General features: G+C 43.2%; 1 protein-coding gene across 3 annotated transcripts in view; it reads right to left on the bottom strand.

The window, feature by feature from the left end:
- Positions 1 to 1446: 1446 nt before the first annotated feature.
- Positions 1447 to 11839, bottom strand: part of DNAJB6 (DnaJ heat shock protein family (Hsp40) member B6) — a 115295-nt gene continuing 104902 nt past the window's right edge. For all 3 annotated transcript variants that reach the window (XM_027841102.1, XM_027841100.1, XM_027841103.1), the window contains one exon: positions 1447 to 3294. In XM_027841102.1, coding sequence (XP_027696903.1) covers positions 3212 to 3294 — 83 coding nt within the window. In that variant the 3' untranslated portion in view covers positions 1447 to 3211. The remainder of the gene's footprint in view (positions 3295 to 11839) is intronic.

Below are 11839 nucleotides of genomic sequence, written 5' to 3'. Positions count from 1 at the left end.
CCTCTAGGACAAGACATAAACTCCCAACTGAAGGTTTAAAGCCTTCCACTGCTGGGCTCCCAGCCTTTTTCTAGGTTCACTACATATTTCACCCCTTTACCTACTCCTGTGCCAGCCAAAGTGGCCCACATGCTTTGACCTAAACTGCATTCTACTTCCTACCTCCATGACTTTGCATAGACCCCATGTCTGGAATACACTCCCTCTTTCTGCTTTTTGGAATTCTTAGCTTCCTTACTTCAAAGTTCGGAACATATTCTATCTCATATGGGGAACAGCTGTTATTGAACTCTCCCCATTCCCTGCACACACACATACACACCCCTGCCTCAATGTTTATTGGATTGTAGCAAATATTTTCTCTGTAAAAACTTAGCAATGGTTATAACTTGGAGTTTCAGTACCTGGGGCAAATTCTGCTGAAGAAGTGGATGAGAAGGCATAAACATTCACAGGATGGACTGTAAACAGAGGTCCTGGAGTGGAGGAGGCAGAGGAAATGAGAAGTCAGGGGGTTTGAAGGCGCAGGGTTTGGTGTGTTACAGACTGTGATTCATTGAACTTATTGGGGAATAGGGAGAGTGACCTAAAGATTCACAAATGACCTCAATGAGGGTCTCGATAGGATGGAGTCGATTCTGAAGAATGCCAATTCCTCTTGTGGTTACAGAGTGAGAGGATTTCCAGACTTGGAAAGGTGTCAAGAGATGTGATGTCTTCAGGATAAAGCTAAGTTTTAATGAGCCAGAAGATGGAAAAAAACATGGAGACATCAATGATGAAGGGGAGTTAAACAGAAGATTGGGGTTCCAAGGGGCAGAGTGGAAAGGTAATGCAGAGAATTATAAGAACTAGAGATGACTAAGGTGGATATGAATAGGGAGGAGAGTGTGTGGAGAGCAAGGGAAAGAGGTTTTTTAAGGCAGATGGACCTAGGAAACAGTGGATAATTACCATGATGGAAATGGAATGGCCTATCCACTCCCTCTGTGATTACCACTGATAAAGGGTCAGCTCCCTTGGCCTCCAACAGTACCTCCCTCCACCCCCTCCAACCCCTCAGGGCAGAGGCATAGACCAACAAAAGAGCTCAAGAGGTGAGACAAGAGCCACAATGAGTAGAGAGGAGCAAACCCACCCATCCAAACGTCAGCAATGAGGACAAAGGCCCAGCTGCCCTACCCTAGTTATAGTTTGGGTTGGCATAGTTGTCCAATGGACTCTGTCAGTGTCATTTAGACTCAATATTTCCTGTGTGAAATGGGAGGGGAGGATGTTAGCTTAGTTTCCTTTCTCCTAGTATGCATTTATTCCACACCTACCTCACCCCTACCCCCCAAATAAAGTGTCCCTATATTTTCATAGTAATAGTTGAAAATGATGCCAAATCCATTTAAAATATCCACTCCTCCACCCCCACCCCACCTCCCAAAAAAGACAAAACAATGAAGAGAATTGCTTTTATTTTTAAATATTAGTAACACAGCACAAACAATTTATTGGTACTTATCAAGTGACCGACAGAAGGGCTATGCTAAATCTTAATGTTTCACATATGTAGTACCTAAAATATCCTGCATATGAAGTAAAGAATCAATGTTTATTAAGGTTACAGTTTTCATGACAAGCATAAATACTAAGCCACCCCAGGGTTCTCAATTAACCTACCCTCCTTCCCTCCCCGCTCCCCGCTCCCCCCACCTCTGATAAAAGGCCCTTAAAACATTATTTTAACAATCATTCCATACAAGCAGTGGCTACATTTGTATTCTGGCTTCCCAAGCTCGGTGTGTTGTTACAGCATATTGACACGCTGCATTTTACCAAAGAGAGCTCGGCCTTCAACAGTGCTAGGTGGAAGCTGCTGGCTTTTTCATTTTCCCCAGTCACATCAAAGATTTCACGATGACTACAGCTCAAAGACACAAAAGAACAAACCAGTGTGACCCAGAGGCCCTGGTGTTAAGAAGGAAAGAGGAATTCACTGCCAAGGAACATGCAAGGAATCAAGTTAAGGCAATACAAAAATTCTAGTGAGTGCTCAAAGGGAAAAAAAAAAAAAGGTTAAGGAGCAATAAGGTCATGCAAATGAAATAATTATAGGGAGCTGGAAAGTGATCCTGTCAGATTCAAAAGAAATGATTTTTTTTTTTAATGAAGAGAATGTTTGCAAACTAAAGTCAGCTCAGCCTATTCCTTCAGGATAGCAGATGTCTCTTTAAACTAACTTATTCCTTCCCCTCATCATGACCCTAATGAGAAGAGTCAAAATATCACCGTAGAACAAGGATTATTGGGGCAGAATCGGTACATCCCCTAAAAGGGAATCTCATAAATACGATTAAAAAAAGAAGAGATTCTACACCACCACCCCCTCCCAAAAAAAACCCTGAATTTCGAAGTAGAATTTGGACAAGATTCTGCATCACATACCTCCCCCCCGCAAAAAACAAACAAACAAACAGGATTTTAAAGCAGAATTTGGACGGTTTGGAGAGTTTGGGGACTAAGGTCATAATGAAAGTAAGGAATGAATGATTTCACTGGTCACCTGGCAGTACCTATGATGAGACAAAGTCAGAGGCCCAGAAACATCTGGGCCCAGGCCTGGTTATCTTCTACTTAAGAGAAAGTACCTTCTTCATGAATCAATGTCTAGCTCACAGTATTACAGTTTTCTTAAATTATGCCAGCTTTAATTATCTTGCTAAGTAGCATATGTTCTACCTCCCTTACGGAAAAAGGGTCACTTGGCAGATCCTTCAATGGCCCAACCTGTCACCAGTCAGCTTCATCAGGGCTCTGTGGCAGCAGTCTGTATGAGAGTTGCATGGATGAAAAGAGTGAGACAGAGGTTTAACAGCAGGACCCAGAGGAAAACGCTCGCTAGAGAGGCGCTTAGCCCCAGTGGGGGAAGGACACAAGGTAAAAACATCTACAATCTTCCAAACTGCCAACACAACACACATCACCAAACCACCAATCACTAACCTGGCAGTCTTCTCACCTGCCTAACCTGACAACCCGTTATTAAAATGTCCGGAGTCTCACGAGAAACTGTGATAGTGCAAATTTAGTACAATATTAAAACACGAGCTGTCTTCTGCCTAACAGTGTGTACAACCAAAACAATACACACACACACAGGGATGTGTTCAAATGGTATAGGATCATGTGGTGAAAAGGTACTGGCGCCTCTGACAAGTCCGTTTTAATGGTTCCCTTTGGTCGACTTCTTCTTCTTCTGCTCTTCTCTCTGTTTCTGTTTCTTCCTCTTGCCACCTTCTTTGTGTCCTGAGGAAATATGGCTTGTAAAACACTGTTCGCATATAAACTGCATTTCCTCTTTAAGAGGCAAATTCTATATACCCCACTTAAAACACACACATAAACTAGCATCTTCGCTTGCAAAATTGCCACCTTTAAAACCTACATACACAGGGGTGATCAGGGGAATTCCCTGTTGGGGAGTGTGGGGAGGAGGGAAGCCCCCTGGAGCTGGTCAAGAACTCTTTTGTTCTATGGGGAAGGATATATGGAATGGCCCCTTACTAGAGGTCATGTACAACCAGCGGCTCTTGGTTAGGGCTCCTGGTTGGGTCCTTATGTCGGCATGACTAGGGGATGTACATGAGTCCCTCCCTATGGAGTCACAGCCCATGCACAGGGCAGCAGATAAGGAAGTTCCTCTACATCTAAAGCAAACCTAAATTCGGATTTTTTTTTAAGTTATAAGTTGAAAACCTTTTAATATTAGGAAGAAAGAAACCATTCAAAGATCTTCAAAGTGCTTCATATTTGACATAGAGGCTACCTATCAGGGGAACCTCAGCCACCTCCCTGGTAACCTGACATGTTAACAATGCTATTTCTCCTGGCGATGAGATTGGAGAGCGCATTTGACTATGTTGGAGCCTTCCAACAGGGCCGGCCTGAATTGCAGGGCAAGGAAGTTACTTTCTCTCACACCCCCTCTTTGGGGAAAAGGGTTGCTGAAGACTGGGCTCATTCTGTGGCATGGCAGGATGTTCTCCATTAAAGCAAGTACCCAATGTTTGAACTTGAGCAAGAATTCTTCACCTTCCTAGTCTACCACCAGGCTCCAAGCTAGGATTTTGCTTGCCAGAGCTGTCTGCCTAAAAGCAAAAGAAGAGTCATTTGGTTCTGGACAGTGATGGCACAGCATGGCTGCACACATTTATCCTCTGAAGCTCTGGCCAAAGGGGTCAAGGCACACTGGCCCTCATCCTATAGTCACTCTGGTAGAAGAAGCTCCCAGCTGTGAAATGTGCAAAACAGGCTTGGCAGATAGAGAGGCCTGACGCTTCATTTAGGCAATAAAAGAGCAAGAGTTCAATCTGAATTTCTCAACTGGGAATTTAACACATGAAACCAGCAATAAGGCAGAGCCACCACCAGCCTACGCTTTACGAAGCACAGGCCCACTGATCTGCTGACATACATCACAAAAACAGGAGGGACTCCTGCTAAATGTAATAAATATTGGACTAAAGACGGCTGAAGTAGGTGGACTCCCGGCGGACAATCAGTTTTTCACAAACAACCTCTAGAAGTAGAATGACATAGAATGCTTCCAGGCCTGAGAATGAATGCCCATTCAATAGCGGTCCTACACTAGTCAAGTCATCAAACACTCACCTTAAGGAAGGCCTTCCTTCTTCTTTGTTTTAGTCCAAGGGGATCAGGCTGCAGAGGCCCCCGCTGTCTCACAACTTGGCATGAGGCCTGGGACAGATGCCCCCACAGAAAGTGGCATCTTTCTCATGGCCAAAGATCGACACATTTCACCAAAAGCATCAGCCTAATTATTTCCATATCAGAGCTTGCTCATCCAGGATAAATTCAATTATCTACTCCTATGGCTTACAGCCTTGGTTAAAGCATGAGGTTTTTTACTTAAAAACAACTATTAGCCTCCTAAACAGGAAGCTTAACCAAAGCACAACATATGGATTTATTGATTATTCTTCCTTCACTCTACATCGGGGTCAAGCTTCAGGTGTGACACCTCCAGGCATAAAATAACAATCCTCAAGACAGCCTCTAATCCCTATCCAATTTTATGCTGTTGTAGTAACTTTCTACTTAACAGTCCACCTATTTTATTGGGACCATACTGGCACTCAGAGCCCTGAAAAATTCAAACTTCTCTCAACATGGTCCTTTCCATATCACAATGAAAAGATAGATGCCCTTACTCTTGAAAAATATTCTGACCATTCAATGTGTCAAGTAGTTTGGAGGCCCCCACAGGTTTGAAAACAAAGGAGAGTTTCCACTTCCCTGCCAAGATCCCATCATGGCACAAAAATGCTGCTAGGCTGGCCAGCAGTAGATGGAGACTAAAAGCCAAAGTTTTGCCAGCAGAGGTGCAATCCAGGGCAGAGGGCAGATCTGGCTTGATCTGCTCCCACAAGTAAGTATGGATGACAGAACTAGCTGAGGCAGAGAGCTTGCTTGGGAAAGAAAGCGGGGGTCCCTCAGCTTGTCCCATGTGGTAGGTGGAAATGGAGGGGAGATGGATGATTCCAGTTCTCTTAATTCACCATCTCAAAGTCATTCCAGAAGCAGACATCACAGCATGAAGCAAGTCTTGCCTACCTCACTTACCGCCATGGTGGAGAACAAATCTCTCCTGGTAGAAAAAAGTACTGCTTCAGTTTAGCTCCCTTCTCAATCGGTTTAAGAAGTCCTTCCTCTGCAGCAACCTGCCCTGCCCTCCCAAGGGGCTTGGGACACATGTCCCAAAGATGTAAGCCTCAGAATTCTTCTCTGAACTCCAAAACCATTCCAGGTACCCCCTACCCCTTTGCCAGGTCCTTTTTATGTGTTGTCTTCTCCCATTAGAACATAAGCTCCCGGAAGACAAGGACTACCTGCCTTTTCGTTTCTATTTGTATCCCCACATGCCTGACGCTGAGTAGGCCCTGAACAAATGCTTGTTTACTTCCTGCCTTCCTTCCTGGTCTGGCTTAATCTAATTCAGGGACCCAGGGTCCAGACTCCAGTTAGGACACTTTCTACTTATGTGACCACAGTCAGGTCACAATCTCTTTGAGCCTCAGTTACATCTAAAAAATAGATATTAATAATTTTACCACTCATTCTCCCTGGGATTGTTTTGAGGAGAGTGTTCTGTAAACTTTAAAAGTATCATCTAAGGTGTGGACTGTGAACCCCAAAAGACACAGCAAAGATTTCTGGCTCCTGTTATCTCAAACCTACCCCAGTCTGGGATGTGGGGGAATCCTGATCAGTTGAGGGAAGAGAAAAGATGGAAGAGGAGAGCAAGAAATGATACAATTCAAGTAGCAAAAATCAGACGGGTATGTATATGCCAAATATATGCAAATTCATCTTGGACCCCTCTATTTCCTCCACTTGGGTTTCTAGGGGGGAAAAAATCTTACTAGACACTAGGCCCTGGATTCTTATGGGGGAGGGAGGGCCCCTGGGAAATAACAATGAACTAAAGGCCCTCAAGGGTGCAAAGCTCTTCAATGAATATATAAAACGGCTATTTAAAATGGTGAGTGCCAGCAGAGGAGATCTGGCATCAAGGGAAACAAATTTGAGGGTACTAGCTTGGAGTCCTGGTCTACTTGTCACTTTGTTCTGAGTCATGAAACACGAAGAAGGGAAGTTTATAAATAATGGCAAGCTAAGGATGCTGATGACTCCATTACTGCTAATAGTAGATTAAATTAAGAGGCCCCCACACATAGTTAACTGGGAGCCCAATGAATCAAGATGGCTAACATCAAGAAACAAAGAGAAAAGAAATGGAGACTTTAAATGGCAGCGATGGCCCTTAGCTTTCTGATTCATTTTAGCTCCAATCTAAAAGGGGAAAAAACAGGGATATGATGGCCTTCTTCACTCCAGCAGATTCAATTACATTTACATACAATGGCAAAAAAAAAAGTGCCATTACTTAATCTACCACTAATTGACTGATCCTCAAGGAACTTCATTTATTTTCCTCTGAGCCTGTGGCATTTGGAGCTTCAGCAAGAAAATTAAAACTTAAAAAAAAAAAAAAAAAGGTACTCCCCACAGTGACCAGGAAGGGAGGCATAATGCCTTAGTCATCTTCTTCTGTTGTCAATTCCCAATGTAATTATGACAACCAAATGACTGGAGATGGATTGGCAGAGATTGGGAGCAAAAATGGCATCAAGTGAATTAACCTCCATGGAAAAAACCACAGGCTATTTGCATCCAAGTGCGAGCGAAACTTGAACTACTGGAGAATGAACTGATAGGGAGCTAGGCAAAAAGAAAGGTGATATCCATCCATTCAAAACAGTAGGTTGAAGATCATCTCTAAAAAGTAGGAGGGCAGGCCCTGGGACAAATGTGATGGGAATTTCTAATCCAAGCACTGCAAATAAAGCAAGTCTAGCATCATCAAATCCAACTTTTGTAAAAAGTCACAAAGGGAGTGAATTGGGCTTTTAGGCCCTGTCCGCCATGCTGCACTTCAGGATCTGCCTCCTCCACTCCTTTCTTCCTGGTGCCCAGTGCTCTCATACTGTCCCCATCGCTCTCATTCCAGAAGAGAGAGGTCTGGTGGATGGAGAAACCACTAAACCAATGTTTCAAGCATATACCCTTTGCCAGGGGTATGCTTAAGCAACAGGCTGACTCAAAGAAACGCATTGTTGTCCAGTTGTTTCAGTCATTCAGTCTAGAGTCAGGAACATATTTTCTCTCCCCCTCCCCCAGGTTTTCCTAAAACTACCTCCTTGACTCTCAGGGTCACAAGTGTGACAAAGCAATGCCTTCACATTCACTAGCTGACCTAAGGAGTGCTGGGGCGCTATGGGGCAGAGAGAGACACAGGTAATGGAAAAAGAAGAGGAAAAAGACAGGAGGGCACTCCATGGCTCTGAAGGCTGCTTCTGTCAGTCTGTCAATAAACATTTATTGAGTGCCCAGTATGTGCCAGACATGGTGCCAAGCTGGAGGGAAAGAGTAATCCACTCCATTCATACCAAGGAAAATCAAATAAACTGACATCGTCTCTTCACACAGGAGACAGAGTCTTTCTAACTCCAAGCTGTAGGAGTACAAACCCCACTGGGAAAATGTATGTGGCTGACATTAGCTTAGTGACTGGAAGCGTAGAAGCAGAGAAAACTGGAAAAACCCAGGCAAAATCACACACATACACACACAAAAAAAGCGCTTTCTAGTCTTCTTTCCCTGAACTAGAGGTCCTCCACCTTTCCATGGGCCACTGATAGAGAAGAAATAGGACAGGATGTCAGGTGGGCCACCTGCCCTGATGCAAAGAGAAAGTTAAGAGCTCTGCTTTTTGGTTCTTGGTAGAATATTTGGAGAAACGCCTGCCAAAGTGGTCCTCAAAAATCAACATCTAGGTTTTGAACCAGACCAGCAAAGAAAACATGGTTAAGAAGCCTGACAAGAGAAACCAGGTCCATTGTGATTAGGTGCTAAACAGTCATTCCTGCATAGAGACTGAGGTCTAAACTAAATCCCACCATTGTCACCAAAGCCTGTCATTATGTCTTGTCCATGGTATACACTGAGTAGATCTCTGTATATGCCTTTCCTACATTCAAAAGACCATCAAGTCACCCTGCAGCCTGGTAATTTGTGTTTAACTACTAACCTCATCCTTATGGACAGCTCTCAATTATCCACAACAATGTGGCTAACAGTACTGCACTTTCTACTTGGTTTCCTAGACCCTTTACCCTCGAATGTTCTTCATCTTTTTATGTTTGTGGACCCCTTTGGCAGTCTGGGAAAAGCTATTCTCAAAACAATGTTTTAAAATAATTGAAGGAAATGCTAAATTTCAGCTGGAGGTTAGTGAAATAAAGGTGACTCCTGAAAGCTATCCACAGACCCCGTGGGTCCATAGACTCCACATTAAGGACCCCTGCTTTACCTGGACACCTGCCAAGGTCAGCAGATTTAGAGCAAGAAAGGCCCTTAGAGATCACCTAGTCCAATGCTCTCATTTTACAGCTGAGTAAACTGGGGGGCCTGTGTGGGGTGACTTGCCCAGAATCACACACAGAGGAAGGAGGCTTGCAAGCCCAGGTCTTCTGCCTCCAAATCCAGGGCTCTTTCCCAGGCCCCCAAGCTGCCTTGGGAGAAGCAAGTCTCCCATTTTTAAAATGTTTCACAAATAAAACACACACTGTAGCTAAGAGGTGACTGACTATACAGTGTCTTCTCTACAATTTCCTCAAGGTTTAGCTTGGCACACTTTTTCTACTCTACCTTGAGGAAGGTCAAGAGGTAAGGGGAGCAGGGGGAGAGGTTTTAGTTGCAAATTGTCCCCATATTACTCCAATTCAAATGATTTTTAACAAACTAGTAAAAGATATAGCATTCATGACAGTTTTCTTTGTGGATTTTTTTTTAAGGCCATCATTCTTAGCTGAAAAACAGAGGAAATCAAATATACAGATGTTAAGCTAGTTGTATTAAAAGGAATGGTTTTGAGGATGACAAGCTGAAAGTGAAGTTAACTATGAATGATTAGTTTGACAAGCTCCATGCTGAATGCAACATAGGGCATTGCAACAACAGAAAACACTCGGCAGCATTCGTGGGCAAGTTAAGTGGTTTCTTTAAAAAAAAAAAAAAGGAAGCACACAACACTTTTTTTCCAATATGAAAACTTCTCAACCACATTCATTGTCCAAAGGACTCAAGAGCCTTCCTTTACAATGTTCTCTTTTCCTCCAAAGACCTATAGCATGTTTGGGATTTGTCAGAATCAGATGAAGCCAATGTTCATCCTTCTCCACGACATGTGTTCTGTGAAATGAATTCCCTATTAAGTTTTAAGTAACACAATCACTTTGGCCATTCGGAACAATGCAGCTGAATTTCAAAGTTTCAAATGGAGATTAAATATAAAACAATAAAGTCAGCAACAAGGCAAAGGACCAATGGGTCAAACCTGCACTGGGCTTTATCATCCCATCATCTCTATAACACAGTCCATGCTATTGGCACAATAAAATTATCCTGTTAACCAGAAACCAAAGCAGGACTTGCTGCTGGCTCCCAAAAGACAATGTGTTCTTTATAGGAGTCTCCTTTGATCTTCACTCTCAAGGAAATTTAACTCCGACTAGCTAGACCATAGTTATTCAGGAGAACACACCAACATTTAAAACATAAAACAAACAATGGATCATAAGTGAAAGGTACTTTTAGTATATCAATATCATTCATTAGAAACAATGGGTACATCCTGTACATACACACATATACACATACACACACACACACATGCTTCAGCTGAATAATTAAATGATTCCACAGTCAGACTTCTTCGTATCCTACTAGGCTGTGTGGCATGAACTCTGATAGCAAGGTTCTCTGCTTAGCAACTAGTCATCAAATTGCTGAAGCAAGGACACATCTGCCCTATTCTCTCAGGGAACTCTTTAGAACTCTCTTGCATCACTTTTCAGGGCGTAATGTCTAGCCTTTAACAAATTTCAGCACTGTCTACACAGAAAGCTCCCTTTGATGGATACACTTTCCCCTACACAATTTCCACAATAGAAGGAATACTTCCCCAGAAATTATGCTTAACCAAGTGAGAACAAGCTAACATGAACTTGGAATAAAATATTTCCTAAACACCCCTCCACTAAAGTCCTATTCTAATACTTTGGTGTGACATGGAAGTGGTATGGAGAAACCTCAGGCTTTGAAAGACACACCAGCTGAGTCCAAGCTGTAGATCCAGGCAAGCTAAGTGTGGATATAGCCACAAGGATCATCCCTCCAAGGCTGGCCAACGGGGGAATTTTAAGGGGAGAGAGGGGGTGCTGCCACTCATGAAAGCCATCAATTAAGGTGAGGTGGGGTTGCCATCTTAACTGGTGGAGGAAGTAGTCACATCATTGACATCATCAATCTTTAGTATAATGAGCACTCCCTAGATGGAAGGCACTGGGCCAGGAGTTGGAAATCCAAGCACCACTGTCTCATTCAGCAAGGAAAAGAATGACTGGTCAGGAGAGGTCTAAGATGATAATAAAACCAACACACCGAAAGGAGGGGATTAAACTTATATGTGTACAACACTATTATAAAATCTTATGGTGGAATTTTGGAAATGCAATGAAATCAAGGGGCTGGCATTTGGAAAGCATCTATATGGTTTTACATGATGGCAAGAAGGAAACGGTTCTTGGGTCATCTCTACAGTATGGCTATTTAACCTAGTCCTGTTCCAGTGGTGACTGAGGGCTCAGATAGCTGATGGCACAGTGAATAGAGCACTAAACCTAAAGTCAGGAAGACCCAGAGTTCAAATTCCACATCAGACACCTACTGGCTATACGACCCTGGGCAAGTCACTTAATTTCAGCCTCAGTTTCCTCAACTGTAAAATGGAGACAATAACAGAACCTACCTTGCAAGGTTGTTGTGAAGATCAAATGAGATAATATTTGTAAAAGCAATTAGAACATTACCTGGCACATGGTAAATGCTATGTAAATGCTTACTCCTTTCCCTTCCCCTTTCCCCAGTAATGTAGCAGACATTTGTATTAAAGATTACTCCTTTCTTACCACAGATGCTTGCCTAAGTGGGGCCCAACACACATTGCTAGGGTCCTTTAAATTATCAAAGAGTACTTTGGAGTGTACCAAATTCTCTAAACTCAAAGCAACTTCGCATTCTAGAATCTGGCTTGTCAAATGACAAATGCTACTTGCTTCAGATACCTATGTCTTTCTCCAGTATGCCCAAGCTACACTCCTCAGTCCCACCCTCCAAAAACACCTCCCTCTTCTCCCCCAAGCCCCTC

The sequence above is a fragment of the Vombatus ursinus genome, unplaced genomic scaffold (genome assembly GCF_900497805.2).
Source record: "Vombatus ursinus unplaced genomic scaffold, bare-nosed wombat genome assembly UNPS02014852.1, whole genome shotgun sequence".
NCBI lineage: Eukaryota > Metazoa > Chordata > Mammalia > Diprotodontia > Vombatidae > Vombatus > Vombatus ursinus.
Note: the sequence above shows the minus strand (reverse complement) of the source record. Positions and strands in the feature narration are given on the sequence as shown.